Source organism: Antechinus flavipes, chromosome 2 (assembly GCF_016432865.1).
Source record: "Antechinus flavipes isolate AdamAnt ecotype Samford, QLD, Australia chromosome 2, AdamAnt_v2, whole genome shotgun sequence".
NCBI classification, from domain to species: Eukaryota; Metazoa; Chordata; class Mammalia; order Dasyuromorphia; family Dasyuridae; genus Antechinus; species Antechinus flavipes.
In genome coordinates, this window is record NC_067399.1 from 32,989,212 (window position 1) to 33,005,118 (window position 15,907).

General features: G+C 44.5%; 1 protein-coding gene across 5 annotated transcripts in view; it reads right to left on the reverse strand.

Annotated features, from left to right (window-relative positions):
* The window catches only part of ST3GAL5 (ST3 beta-galactoside alpha-2,3-sialyltransferase 5), a 67,606-nt gene that overhangs the window by 28,531 nt on the left and 23,168 nt on the right, over positions 1-15,907 (reverse strand). For all 5 annotated transcript variants that reach the window (XR_007950186.1, XM_051974381.1, XM_051974383.1 and 2 more), the window contains exon 3: positions 5,963-6,074. Coding sequence is in view for 4 of the 5 variants with exons in the window: in XM_051974381.1 (XP_051830341.1) it covers positions 5,963-6,074 (112 nt within the window). In the remaining variant the exon portion in view is untranslated. The remainder of the gene's footprint in view (positions 1-5,962; positions 6,075-15,907) is intronic.

A 15,907-nucleotide genomic window follows, 5' to 3' on the forward strand; every position in this document is an offset into this window, starting at 1 on the left:
AACTGAAGTCCTCGGTCCTGCTTCAGACCAGTGCGGCAGCTTCCAGTCCCAGTTTACAAGGCAAATTTTGGGAAATTAGGCTGTTTTCTGGGAAGACCAGGTAAAGCTCCAGGGGATTTATGTAGAAGAAGAAAAAACTTAAGAGGTTTGGGGTTATAAGCAGACTAAATTATCAAGCACATTTGAGTACCTACTAATATGTTGATGGTCTTATATCAGTTGCCATGCAAGACAAAGTAAGCAAGTACAATCCAATCCTGTTAAGAATTTTATAAGCTCCTCTAAAATGAGCTGAGATTAAAAAATAATAAATCTATGTTTTAATTTTCAGGTTTACAATTTAGTATATCATATCCCATAGAAGGCTCCTAATTTTGGATCATGTCTTAAATTCAGTTAGGCTGGTTAAAAAAAAAAAAAAAAAAAAAAAAAGCAAAACCCAGTCACCATCAAAACCCTTGGGACCTTGACATAACTCTCAAAGGAACAAAATTTCTCATAAAAACATCAGAAGTATCTATCTTTTTCATGTCTATCAGCAAGGTAGATAAGAAAACCTCTTGGTCATGCAAATTAACAGCTTCCTGGCTTCCTCTATGAATACTGAGAAGCACAGACTCACGCCCCATTTCTGCTGCTCTCAGGGGCACTGGAAGGCTGCCCCACTTACTTATGTTTAATGGGGGCCAGAACAAGGTCGGGTGGTATCAGCCACAGTGGTCCAGTCATGAGTCTGTGAAAGGCCAGAGTCAAGGCCAGACTGTCACCGTAGAAAAGGATCCAGTATCAAATTATCTAGAACTGGGGGCAAAGGGCAAGGGGTGGGTCTGTGTCTGGAAAAGACCCGGGAGCAGGGAATCAGGGGCCGAACCCCCAAAAGATCTAGGCAGGGGTCCCCGCCCTTCGTCATGTTTGGCCTTGGGCACAGACATATAGTGCCCCGAGCTCCTCCTTTTCCCTGAGTCATAGTGGGGTCAGACTGACTCCTGAACAGGAAGCATCAGGAACGGCCAGTACTCGGTACGAGTTTTTTGAGGGGATGCCCATAAGAGAATGGCAATGCCCTGTGTCTAACACCCACCAGGGGATAGAGCGCCGGGCTGGAGTGAAGAAGACCTGAGTTCAAGTCCTGCCTCAGATACTTGACACTTACAGGCTGTGTGATCCCGAGAAAATCATTTAGCTTTTGTTTTCCTTAATTCTTTCCCATGTAAAAGGGTCACTGGGAGGATTCGATGAGATAGTATTTCTAAAGTGCTTAGCACATGCCTCCTATGTAGTAAGTGTTACATAAATGCTAATTCCCTTTCCCAAAGAGAAAACCTGGATTCTAGCCCCATGTTTGCCACGAGCTCGCTGGGAACCTTAGTTAATAGTCCCTCTGGAATTCACTTTCCTCCGCCCTAAGAGAGGGGTGAGGGATGAAACCAGGTGATTTGCTTATCATTTTTTTCCTGCTCCAAAGCAGTATTTTCCCCCATCAGCCCACATGAATTTACTTGGAATTCCTCCTGCTTTATCTGTAAACAAGGCTGCACTTGCATTTGCCCGGAGTCAGACATGGACTTCATGATTCTTCCAGGAAATGCTCCCTTGTCTTGTTGCAGCAGGAATTTACAGGAATGTGAAACAACACGCAAAATTCAAATGGCCCTGGAGCCCCGGCACTCCGCGTAGGACGAGTGATATTCCTTTGCCCTCAGTCCTATGGATGCCATCCTTCCTTCATCCAAAAGCAGAGAAGTGAGCATCTGTAACTGGCACACTTGACTTACTGAGCGTTCCCGCACAGGTGACCAGTGGAAATAAAACTGGAAAGGAGCTTAAAGATGACCAACTTCAACCTGAAAGATGAATCCCTCTCTATCTAAACAATATGGAGGATGACTGCACACGAGTACTACCAGATACAATCTATCTTTTACTTCAAAATTCCCAGTCTTTACAGTCTTGCGCAATATACAACATTAAGGTTGAAAACAGAAGAAATTACCTGTTGTTTTTTTCCAAAATATTTTCAGAACAATATTCTTCAATTTCTCTTCTAGCATTACCAGATCATGAAAGTAGATGGATTTCTGTCATGTGATGATGACTTAAGATGGCCACTCACAATACACAGATAGTAAAGGTTTAACTGATCGACTGAGAAGTTTCCAAGACATAAATTGCAAGCTTTGGTAGAAGTGGTTTTTAAGACTATATCTCAGAGAAGACCTGGCTTTAAATCTTAGCTCAGCCATTATCTCACTGTACGTTCTTGTACAGATCACTAAACTCTTATTTGTTGTTTTTCCTTTCTCGGTTTTTTTTTTTCATTTTTAATCTGATTTTTCTTAGACATGATGAAAATGGAAGTATGTTTAGAAGAATTGCACATATTTAATGTATAGTATTGCTTGCTGTCTTGGGGAGGAGGGATGGAGAAAAATTTGGAACACAAAGTTCAATATTCAACAAAGGTGAATATTGAAAATTATCTTTGCATGAATTTGGAAAATAAAATATTATGGCAAAAAATCTCTGAAAAATAAAGGGTAACATCATAAACAAAAAAAAATCACTAAACACCCTATGATAACCTCATTTATAAAGTAAAAGGGATAGCTATTATCTTTAAGGTCTTTTCCATCTTTAAATTCTGTAATCTAAGGCATAAATAACTATAATGTGATTTCCTACTAAGGGTTTCTTAAAAAAAGAAGAAATTTCAGAGAGGGGATTAAAGTTAGTTATTTAAAAAAAAACTAATTAAAGTTTTACTATGTGAAGAATTAGGGATTTTTTTTTCATTTGTTAATAAGTTAATTAATAGCAAATCCCCATGTCTCTAGGACAGAATTTCAAGCTGTAATCAAATAAAACTCAAAGTTACTTGGTCATGTTTAATGGTAAGCACAATAGCAATTGTGCTACATCTGCACAATCTGAGCTCTCAAGTACAGGCCCCAGCCCATATGTCATGGCCAAACCAAAGAAGCGACTGGGAATGTTTAGCCAAAAAACACAGTACAATTGGGACAATGTTAATTTGTGGTTTTCTAAGTCAATCTGGTGACCTGCAGGAATCCATTTCTATTTGAGTTTGCCACCACTGTAGTTTATGATAATTAATCATAACAAGGAAAATTCATGTAAACCAATGCAACTTCTGTACCTGACTTCTATCCAACCAAGCTGAGATTTTGCAGTTTTAAGAACATCTGTTAGTTGCCCAGAATCTATAAATTGTATCAATGAATCTTTAATCCTCATCTTGTGGGGAGGAACATTCACAATTCATCGAAGGACAAAGGACCTGGATATGAGTTTTCAATGATAAGGAGGACATCAACAGCAGCAACAAAGAAAAGAAGAGGCGATGACATAATGTTTGAGAATCCTATCAGCAAGAGCCACTGGCTGGGGTCTCTGCCGGGAGGAGCGGGAATTGGGAAGGCCTGGCTTCCAACTTCGGTCTCAGACAGTTACTCTCTGGGTATCCCTCCTGAGACACTCAACGTCTTCTCTGTCCAGTGAGACCCTGGAGGATTGATAGCAAGGGGGACTGGGCTCGTGAGTCCGTTAGTCTAGCGCCTTCTCGGACTTTTGGAGAAGTTCCAGTGTGTTGGGGAAGCAGGTCAGGAACCCAGGTTCCCACTGTATAAAACTATGATTATCCCTATTTTGCAGATTAGGGAACTGAGGCTCGGAGACTCTGGATAAAGAGTTGGTGCTCACATGGCAGAGACATGATTCGAATCCAGGTTTTCCTCATTCCAGTTCTGCCTGCTCCTCCCTCTTTCCCTCCTTAAAGAGATTTCTCAAGTCGTCCTTCTTTCCTGGTCCATCTTCTGATGCTCAGAGTCTACTCCAGTCACTCCTAGGCCCTTCCCAGCCCTCAAAGTCCTGGTTCCTGGAGGCTTTGGGGTGGCGGACTCTGGACAGGGGGGAGCGGGGGGAGAAGGGGGGAACTGACAGACCTCAGAAGGGGCAGAGAAGTGGGGTCAGAAAGGAAGATCCAGGAGGAGGGGGCCCACCTGTACCTGCCGGAAGGTAGGAGCCCCTTCCCCCGAGCCGCCGCGGCACCCAGAGAACTGAGTGGGGGTCCTGGACTTCCAGGAGGGCCAGCCTGGGCCCCGGCGAACCAAGCCCAGGAACCAGCTCCTTCTGTGAACCACAAGGAACAGCTCCCGGGAAAGGCGGAGCTGGAAGCTTACAAAGTGCCTCTGCGAGGCAGAAGATGCAAACACTGTCATCGGCCTTTTATTAAAGGGGCTAAGCCTCAGAAGCGTGACCCCAGAGCTCCTGGCGGTGAGCCCAGTGCCCTGTGCTCTTCCCTCTTCCTTCCGAATGCCCGCGCCCTGCTCAGGTGGGGGAGGAGGGCACGAGGGGGTCCCAGGAGGGATCCAAGGCCCCGGCCCCTTCTCACGGCCCCATCCCTAACCTGTCACTCGGCCATCCTGGGCTCTCATCCCAGAGCCCCCGCTCCAGGGCCAGGGCTGCAGAAATCAGCCCACGAGGACACTGCCCGAGGCAGGCTTTCCCTGGGTTCCCGGTGCCTCAACTAGGGCAGAGCCCAGAGGCAAATTAAGCTTCCTTCTATGGACAAGGAAGGTGAAGGAAGGGCCAAGCCCCAAGCCCCGCCTTGCTCCAAGCCCAGCTTTCCTCTGAGCCCACGGTCCTCTCCCATCCTCTCATTGCGGCCCTGCTGCGGCAGCCAGACCCACAGTTAATGGGCAGCCACACCAGGGCCCATGTCCTGCTCTTCTCTCTGAAGGCAAGGGTCTCCCCCCTTCCCCTCTCACCCCCCCACCCCTCCCCCTGATCTGTCTCTGTGTCTGTCTCTCTGTCATCCCCCTCCTCCCCCCCATGTCCCTTCCCTCTGGGATAAGGCAAGAAAACCCCCAACCCCCAACATACCCACGTGCCGTTCCCCGAGGCCTCCCCCCCCCCCCCAGGAGCCTCTGCTCCTGGATGGGGGAAATTACATCTTTATCCCATTAACATTCATTTTCTTTACAATCAATTGCACTTGGTTTTGTGCATTAAAGCCCGAGGCCGAGAAGGGTGGGCAGGGTTATGGGAGGGGTCCGAGACACAACAAGGCCGAGTCTCTGCCGCAGACGACGTGGCTCCGGGGCCATGGCTAGAGCTGGACCGCGAGCTACCGACGAGGAGGCCCCGTGCCCAACATTCAGACTGGCGCCCGGAGGCCCTCCCCCGAATCCCACGTGGGCTCATCGTAACTTTCAAAGTCCCTCGGCCCCCGGAGAGACCTGGCTTTGAGATGAGCTCCATCCTCAGCAAGAGGCATCCTGGGATTATTCTATTCTGGAAAGGTTCCGTCTCCAGAGATTCTCCCAGCATCCGACAAGTCTGAGCGCCGCTTCTCTCCCAGCATCCTCCTGGATCCTCTCCGGTCAGGTGTTCCTCATGAGGTCCGGCACGGGAGGGGGGAGGAGGGAGGAGGATAGAGAGAGGAAGGGGGAGGAATCTAAGGTTTGTTGTTGTTCATTTTACTGTTGTTTGTTTTACTTTGGCCAGACCAGAACCAGCAACTGAAGGAATTTCTTGAATATCTGAAGAAAATTCAGCATAACCTTTTGGTGATGACATTAACATTTCATGTAATAATCCTCCAACATGTTTAGCTCATTCAACCTAAAGGAAGCACGCCATGATTTGATAGAGTGTTTCCCTAAACTAAACTGGCCACCGATAATCGGGTTCTGAGAAACATCATGATGGGACCTAGAAGTACGAATAAGGAAGGTTGGGAAGTACAGAAAAATTGACCTTTTAGCACAAAAGAGGTGATAGTCTATCTCCTTACTAAACAATTACCTTATATAATAAACATTTTGTATTTTAGAGGCCAGATGCCACTAGCATTGGAATTTTCTTAAGGAAAATCAATCCACATGTATGGAACAAAGTCTCAAAAATGCAGACAAAGAAAAACGTTTCAGAAATATCAAACCTTTACACGCTCAGGATCCACATAATTCACTCTTTTCATGTCACATTCTTCAGCACTGTAACTTAATTTGAGGATATAGAGGATCCACACTCCAAACACAAGTAGCAAACATCTGAGGGAGGAAAAATTCAATTACTTATTTGTATACAATTCAATGGTGATGACCCTAGAATTCTAGATAGAATATTAGAGATAAAGAATATTTCTACTAGAAACATATTTTACAAGAACAATAAAAATGAAAAATTAAGTGAAGAAATCGTTGTAATTAAAGCATTAATATAACATTTCTGCTGTTTTCCCCATAATAAGATGATAGAGCCTTGAAAATAGGCACCATCTTGTTTTTCTATTTCTTATCTCCAGCCCTTTTTACATGGTACTTGGCACATGGAGGAGAGCCTCTTAAAAATTATATTTTTCTTTCATTCATTCAACTATAAGAGTGAAATTTTAAAAAATATATCTCAGCGTGAAATGAGCAGGACCAGGAGATCATTATATACTTCAACAACAATACTATAGGATGATCAATTCTGATGGACCTGGCCATCCTCAGCAATGAGATGAACCAAATCAATTCCAATGGAGCAATGGTACTGAACCAGCTACGCCCAGTGAAAGAACTCTGGGAGTTGACTAAGAACCATTACATAGAGTTCCCAATCCCTATATTTTTGCCTGCCTGCATTTTGGATTTCCTTCACAGGCTAATTGTACAATATTTCAGAGTCCGATTCTTTTTGTACAGCAAAATAACAGTTTGGACATGTATAATTATTTTGTATTTAATTTATGCTTTAACATATTTAACATGTATTGGTCATCCTGCCATCTAGGGGAGGGGGTGGGAGGAAGGAGGGGAAAAATTGGAACAAAAGGTTTGGCAATTGTCAATGCTGTAAAATTACCCATGCATATATCTTGTAAATAAAAAGCTATTAAAAATTAAAAAAAAAAGACCGATCAAAAACAAAAAATAAAATTAAAAGCTTTAATTAAAAAAATATATATCTCAGCTGGAAAATAAGGGGCGATTTTTTGTCTTGTCTAATTTGCATCAGTCAACTATTTCCTATTTTCTTTTGTTAAAATGTTACACAGTACATTTAATTTCCAATTTCCCCAATAGAGTTAAAAACTTGTCTTCCAATTTACAGCCATTTCAAAATTCAGTTAGTATTCACAAAAGAACGATGAGAAGCAATACATATACTGATATTTATTTTAACATACAGCATTGGCTATTTTAAGACAAATTAAAAGCTTTTCAAGGATTCAACAAACTCACAGAAAGCCAAACACTTAAGAAACAGCTTAAGTCATTCTTCTCATTAGAAGAAGAAAAAATACAGAGGGCAGACACATTAAAAAGCAACGGTCATCTGTATGTCTAAGAAAATTGAGCTGTATTGTTATTATGAGGCATTCAGGCAGAATGCCTCTGTCTTTGATGATGATAATAGGAATTGGCTTAATAGGTTCTAAGTTTCCATTATAACAGACTTCCCATGATAATCTACAATTTCTTCTCCTCTATTGCCAATGAAACAATTATTTATTGAAGGGCATTCAGTGCATTCTGAAGATTAAACGTTATTCATATTCTCATCAATGCAATTTCCTTCTTTTGCCCACAACACACAAAACAAACTAAAAGATGAAAGCGTAAGAGAGCTACACGAGTTTTAAATTACACAACTTTTATCTTCTCGTGGCTTAAAATGGTTTTATTCTGCTGGACACCCTCAGTATTCCTAAGTACAAGATGATATTTAAAGTCAGGTAATTTAATGAAAGAAACTTTTAAAGGGACCTATACATCCTTGTAGTGTAAATCCTTTTCTTGTAACTTTCATCATATTAAGACTCTTCTAATGGTTTTAGATTTTCCCACATCTTCCTTATATACTAGCACGATACTTAAAGATCTAAGCTATAGCTGCCTTAGTGCAATCAATCATTTTTAAATCATTTCTTTCTTCTCTCCCACACATTAAATCTATATAGATTTAGTTACATCTGTGTTGCACCCACACAAAAGTATATAATCTAAAAAAGTTCTACCATGATGCTTCTTTATGTCGTGGAGGTGACTGGGTTTTTCAAAGGCTTTGCCAAAGAAAGAAAGCTCTGGTAGGGCCTCTGAAGAGGTCTCAAGCATGGGATGTAGGAGTCTAGGTTTGGGGCTGGAACTGACCTTGGAAGCCATCAAGTCCAATCTCCTCATTTTACCATCGGGGAACCTGAGGCACAGAGTGTGTGACACTTTTAAGCTTTCTCTATTAGCATTCCTCAAATTTTGTTGCATGCCTTCCTGAGTGAGGAGAGTTCATAAATAAATGTCAAGATTAATTGTCTCACAAATGGATTTAGGAGAACAGTAAAGACCTCAGGGCAAAGTGTCTTAAGCTATTTTTAAAAGTTACCAGCAATGGCGGTTCTACTACCTAGTAAAGAGAGGTGACAACTTTGACGTGATTTGAATGATCCCACGCAAATATTTAAGCTGAGCAAATCTGAGCAAAGTTGAGGCTTTAATGTTAATGCCCCTACACAAATTCTGGTGCTTCCCTCTGCTGATTATTCCCTAGTTACTTCTTTGGGCTTGTGAGTACTTGTTGTTTGCTTGTTATCCCTCCCCCTCCTAGTTTGGCAGAAACAGATATTTTTGCCTTTCTTTGTGGGTTTCTAGCGCTTAATAAGAGCACATGGGATTTAACTGACTTTACTACAGCAACTTTGGTGTTGTCAGGCCGGGGTAAGGGCTCCAGGGACCACCATCAGGTCAGAGAATGTCTTACTTCTCAGAAGGGACACCAAGATTTGCCTCGAGGCTGAGCTGCAGGAAGGAAGAAGGTCTGCCCCAGCTTTCTGCTAGGGACCTGTACCCCGGGCAGGCCACATCCCACTAACCCCAGGTTTGCTAGAGAAGCAGTACAATGTTACCGAAAGAGTCTCAAACTTGGGATTCCAGAGTTTTTAGTTCAAATTGTATCTTAGACTTAATTTTCAACCCCAAGAGTCAATTAACTTCTTGAAACCTCAGTTTCTTCATCTATAAAACGGAAGTCACACTCTGCTTAGTGCCCATCTCAGAAGGGTCTCTTAAGGCTCAAATGACTATGTATGTGAAGGGCTTTAAAATCCCGGAAATTCCCTGGAGCTGCCAGTTATCCTTGTCTCCAAACTGGCCTTCGGGGGTCCCCGGCCCAAGCGCAGGGCATGCGCCCCCTACACACACACACTGGGACACACTCCCCACGCGTCAGGGACCTCACCCGTGTGGGCTTCCCGCCGTGACTGAAAATTTCACCAGCTCACGTCATGCTGTCCCATAAACCCCCACCAAGCTGGCGGCGGCCAGCACCGCTGAGCCTTCCCCGGGCGCTCCCGCCCTTCAGGGGCTGCCAGGGCAGCCTCGGCCCCTCTGTGGGCTAGCCTTGCCCTCGATACCTCAACTGTGTCAATTAGCCAACTAACTGAACTCACCACCAAGACTTGAGTGGGACACTTTCCTCGGGTGAGAATATCTCTGCTGAATCAGTTAATCAAAGGCATTAAACCAAGTCCATAAAGGAAAGTCCCAGATACAACAAAATGATGCTGCCCTGGGGTTGTTTGCAGAGATTCAGCCAGGCCCCTGGGCCCAGCCCAGCCGGGATGGCTCCCGAGGATTCCAGCTGCAGGCCATCTCGGGGGAAGGAGACCCCCTGCCGGCCATCTGGGGTGGGGGGGACGCTGCAGGCCTGGGCCTGGCGAGCCCATCACCTGGGGTCAGGAGGAGAGCGGCCCCCGGGCCCCCTCACAGGGAGTGAACCTCTCCAGTCCTGCAAGCCTGACAAGTCCCATGTGCAGCCAGTCACAGAACCCCTATCTCAGGGGTGGCTGAGGGTGGGGCCCACACCAGCGGCTAAGGACGAAGGGACATCCTGAGAAGGGGAGCCTGGACGATGCGGAAGGAGAACGGGACTTCCAGACAGCAGCAAGGATGGAGTTCTGCTTTTCCACAGACACTCTCCAAGCATGAGCCCACCTTCTTCTGAACTCTGAACGGCTCAGGATAAGAGAGTGTCCCTATCGGCCATACTTATATTTTCCACCTTAGTAAATACTCCTTTCTTTTTCAATACTTTCATAGTATTTACTTCTTTCCAAATACTTGTAGATAGTTTTCAACATTCATTTTTATAAAACTTTGTGTTCCAATTTTTTCTCCCCACCTCCCTTATTTATAACCCCCTCCCCCCAAAAGTAAGCAATCCGATAGAGGTTAAATATATGCAATTCCAAAAAGCATATGTCCACATTTGTCACATCTAACCCATTCATTCTTTTTTTCATGCTTCCATCTGCATTCGGACACAAATCGGTTGCTTCTCTGGGTATGGATGGGATTTTTCATAAGTCTTTCGGAGTAGTCGTGGATCACTGTGCTGCTGAGAACAGCAAAGTCAGTAAAAATGTCTTTCTGAGAGCTATGTGCAGCTGCCCAATCGAAAACAATTGATGAATCCACAATCCCATCCCTGCAGGAAGCTTGCAGGTAATAGCCTTAGAATGACACCCCCAAGCCTCCCTCCGGCCACCCAACCTAGCAGAGCAAGTGGAGACAAGAAAAGTAAGCAGAGCTTAACTGTTTGTGTGTCATGGGCCCCTAAACCTAATGTTTCTAAAGGCACAAAATAAAATGCAGAGGAAACTAATTACAGTGAAATGGTTATCAAATTATCCAAACAAACTCTAGTTCATGGACTCCGGGGTAAGGACCCTTTGTTTAGAGTTTGCACTACATGTCAATGAGTAGATCGTGTCTTGTTCCAACCATTTACAGACCTTTGCACAGAATAAGTGCCTGTTGAATTGAATCATGCATCTTTTACCATGAAATGTTTTATGCTCTTTCTTGAGTACAAGTCTCCACCACTAACACGCGTCAGGCCACGCCTTCCCACTGCCATGCGGCTAATCCATCATTTGGATTCTTGGGTGACTGTAGTGTTCTGTGATTCTGTGAATCATCAAGGGAATATGAGTGTTTAGAAAAAAGATCTTTTTTGGAGCCAGGGACAAGAGCGGGGATATTGAAAGTGTTATGTAATTTCTCAAACTGAACCCAGCCTGTTTTCTTTATCTTTTCAGTTCTGCATCCAACTCGGCATTCATCTGCAATGCCTGTCCAAAATGATTATGGAATAGGCAATAGCCACAAAGCCTAGGTCCTCAAAGTGTAGTCCAAAGAATTGTTGGGGTCTCTGAAACCCTTTCAGAGGGTCTACAAATTCAAAATCATTTTTTATTTCTAATATAGTAAATAGCTATAAATATAACCCATGTGAACAAAAACTCTTTGAACAGATGCTTGATAGTTTTTTAACAACATGAAGATACTGAGAACAAAGGTTTGAGAACCACTGGCCTAGACAATAGACATTTTCCATTCATTTGTTTTTTTCTTGTGTAAATTGTTACACGGAATTATTTTGAGTAGTCAGGGATCCCAAGGCGGAGGTTCCATAATAGTGGGGCTCGATATGGTCAGTTCAAAAAATGCCTCCACAAAATGAGCATCTGAAAGACCTCACATCTGGACATCCTCCATGACAATGGTATATACAATTGCCTCCCTCTTTTATACCTAATTTTATATTAATAAAGAGAAGCTCAGTGAACAATAGTATTGGTTGTATCCATCAAATAATTTTGTAGGAGCTTAACATATACATGGGCAACATCTTCCCCTCCCTCCCACAAGGAGGGACTTAAACGTTCCATTTTGCTCTACCAAGTCAAATACTTTTTTTGGATAACAAACAGTGGGATCTTGTATTCTCCATATCTTTTGGTTAATTGAGTGGCTGTAAATATATGGTCAACTATAGAAAATCACTTGTGTGTGCCTTCTTTTTACCTTCTCATATTGTCACTAAGGGCATTTTGCCATGTTTAAATCATTCTCAAAGATTTTAAACCTATTGTGGCAGATCTCTTTGTAGTGGCCAGAAACTGGAAACTGAGTGGATGCCCATCAGTTGGAGAATGGCTGACTTGTGGTATATGAATGTTATGGAATATTATTGTTCTGTAAGAAATGACCAACAGGATGATTTCAGAAAGGCCTGGAGAGACTTACATGAACTGATGCTGAGTGAAATGAGCAGGACCAGGAGATCATTATACATGGCAACAACAATACTATATGATGATCAATTCTGATGGACGTGGCCATCCTCAGCAATGAGATGAACCAAATCAGTTCCAAAGGAACAGTAATGAACTGAACCAGCTATGCCCAGGGAAAGAACTTTGGGAGGTGACTATGAACCACTACATAGAATTCCCAATCCCTCTATTTTTGTCCGCCTGTATTTTTTATTTCCTTCATAGGCTAATTATACAATATTTCAGAGTCTGATTCTTCTTGTGCAGCAAAATAACTGTTTGGGCATGTATACATACATTGTATTTAACTTATACTTCAACATATTTAACATGTATTGGTCATCCTGCCATCTGGGGGAGGGGGTGGGGGGAAGGAGGGGAAAAATTGGAACAAAAGGATTTGCAATTGTCAATGCTGAAAAGTTACCCATGCGTATATCTTGCAAATAAAAAGCTATAATTAAAAAAAAAAAAAAGAATATAGGGGGGAAAAAAGATTTTAAACCTATTTGAGAGTTTTCTACAAAGTCTTATCCCTATTCTTTGTCAGAGAGTGAAGATAACCCTTGGTTCTCCATGTCAGCTATCTGAGGAACAATAGAAATAAAAGCAGAAAGGTTCGTAACCAGTAGTTGGGCCACTAGGTGATGAATTCTTGTGCCATAGCAACCTTCAAACAAAATTTAGGGGGCAGCTAGGTGGTGCAGTGGATAGAGCACTGGCCCTGAAAGCAGGAGGGCACTTAGCTATGTGGCCCTAGGCAAGTCACTTAACCCTAACCACCTCACCAAAAAAGAAAAAAAGAAAAAGAAAAGAAAAAAGAAAATAAAGAAAAATTAAGACGGCCTCAGTCCTATGTTGGCCACTTCCTACTTTCTAACGATGGTGGAAAAGGGCAGAGAATGGGGCAAGGGCCCTAAGAATCAGAGTTCACAGACACCTCACGAGGATCTCATCACGCGAACGAGATCACCCAGCGGAACGGCACCATGTGAATGTTGCCCTTCTCAGTCTGAATGAAGCCGGAAGACAGAAGCGGCTGCCCCCGATGGGAGGAGGTTCCAGGCTCCTGGGAGCCTGTTTTCTGGGTAACTCTGAGATGAAGTCACCAGCCCAGTACTTATTACCTTTCCCCTAATTAAGCTGAAATGTCATCACTGGATAGACAAGTTTTCTTGATCTGCTGTGATAATAATGAACATCAGCCCTTCTCCAAGAAATCCATCAGGAAAATCACTACGTGTCAGCCCTGCTGCAGAACATGATGATGTAGAACAATTCCAGACCAAATAAACAACCACTTAAAACTCACGGCCGACGCTGTAAAGATAGGCTCGAAGAAGACAGTCAGAAAAGAGGGGGGCCAAGAACCTGGTTTACGGGTAAGAAGAAAAAAGCGGCCAAAGGATTGTGGGTAGCCAGCCTCACTTCATGACTGTGTCACAAATATTCCTCCAAAAGAGAGTCAGACAGCAGCGTGTGCGATGAACCACAATCTCCAATGATGGGGTTTCTGCCCGGGGTGGTGGTTTCCGAATCATTGCCACGTACAGACAGACTGACAAGTTACACTGGAGCGCTAAAGTTGCGGATTTGTGGGAGCCAGTGATTCTAGTCCTTCCAGCTTATGGAGGAGGAAACCGTGGCCCAGAAAGGCTGATGACCGGTCCAAAGTCCCCCGGTGAGGTGGCCAGTTTGTAGACAGTCTATGAACCAGGATGCTAAGACTCCTTGCCCCAGTTTCTGCCCTTCTCCCACCATCACAGAGGAGAAATAGGAGGTGGCACACGTAGGACTGAGGCAGATTTCGGCCCAGGACTTCTGACTCCAAACTCAGCGCTCTTTCCTCCATGATGTCTCCATAGCAAAAGTTCAAACCCACATCAAGATGGAAGAAATGATTGCGATAAAAGACGGGCACACAATCACAAAAGTTCCTCACTGACCTAATTAAAGTAATGGTTCCCAAACTGGGAAAGGGATAAATGAGCATCATAAGCTATCACCCCCGTGCCATAACAACCACAAAAAAGATCCCAGAAACCACCTCAGCCCATAAACGCTGGTCCCTAAGAGAGAGCCAACAAGAGAGGCTGAAAAAGACAGATGGGAGAAGAGTCCACGCAATCTCCCATTGAAAATGTGTTATTAAAAATGCATGTGTGGAAGGGAGATCTCCAGGCAAGTCCCGGGGTATTTGTCAGTCTTTGTGCAACATCCCCTCGTTCCTCAGCTGTTACTACCCTCGTGCTCCCTTCTCCAGGTGCCTTAATTGTGTCTATGTTGCATCCTTGCCGCAGCCGCTCACGCCCCCAGAGAACACGAGCCCCCTCAGTTCTGGGAGGGTCTCCCTTTGCTTAGCGCCTCCACAGGTGACATAAAGTCTTACACAAAACAGACACTTGGGTTTTTTTCCTTTTTAATTTACAACTTTGTTTTCACGGACAATTCTAAGGTAAGTTATAAATCAGGACCCAACCAGTCAGAGTAATACTTTCTCCAGTTTATTTCCCCAAATCTGTAATAGTCGCAGCATCCGAAGTACAACTGGCAGGCGTCCCACTAGGCAGGAAGTGGGGGAGGGTGCGAGTGATAATGGCAGGGATGGAAGAAAAGGGGGAAGCTGTTAGAGGGAGGCGTGATCTCAGGGAAGGGGCTAACCCTTCCAGGAGGAAAGGAGAGAATGGCCAGGAGAGACAGAGATCCCTAACTAGGATGGCTGTTTGTAAACCCTGGCTACTTAGAAGCTGAGTCTGTTAAAGGCAGAGCATTGGTGGGAAAGGCAAAACAAAAGGGAGCCTGGAATCGGAAAGAAAAGAAGAGAAAAAGATGAGGGATGGAGAGGAGTGAACGGAGACGGACACAAATTACTATTAGAGACACTAGAAATATGCTGACCACGACGAAAGGGCCACGGTTTGTCTCCTGCCAAATAGTCCGCTTTTCCCCGTTTGCTCAGCCGAAGCGGGGTTACTGTCACTGTGGGGCCAAAGTTTATGGTGTGGATGTTCTGCCAAGCCCGCTCCCAGCCCCCTCCCTCCGGGGCAGAACTTTCCTTTCTCTGAAGGCCTTGGTAGGTGGCTCTATATGTAGCACAGCGGGCCCCTGGGCAGTGTCCGGTGCAGCAAGGATGACCAATAAGTACGGCAGCTTCCTTACTGAATGAGAAAACGCCAGGAGCTTCCAGGCTGAGTAACAGGCGACACTGCAAGCAAACAGCCCCTCCATAATCCTGAGGGCCTCCTCCACTCTGTTTCTAGCTCAAGGTCCTGGAGTGAGAGCTGGGGAAAATCTCCAAGGTCAGCGCGTCCCCCCCTCAGATGAAGAAACCGAGGCCCAGGGACCGGAGGGACCTGCCCAGGAGCACCCAGCTCTCCGAGCCAGCACCTCTGCCCTCATTCATCTCAAACCCGTCGGTACAACCTGATGGTGGAACAGGCTTTTCAGAGGAAGGAATAAACACCCAAGCGGGGCCTGCAAGGCTCAAAGAACGGAGAGGAGGCGAAAGGGCAAGCGAAGACCCCGCCGAGGAAAGAAAAAGCAAAGGCCGGACGAGAACCAAGGAGGATGCTGGAGATCACCTGATGCAACCCTGCGGTTACACGCTCGGTCTCAGAGCCGAATGTCTCTTAAATCATTTCATCATTTAAAGCCAGACTCTATGAATGTGCTGGTTGAATTTATGAAATTTGATGTATTTTTATAAAATTCCAGTTTATTAAGGAAGAGAGACGGTGTTCGACTGGGTGTCTACACTGCACAATCTACCCAGAGGAGAGAATG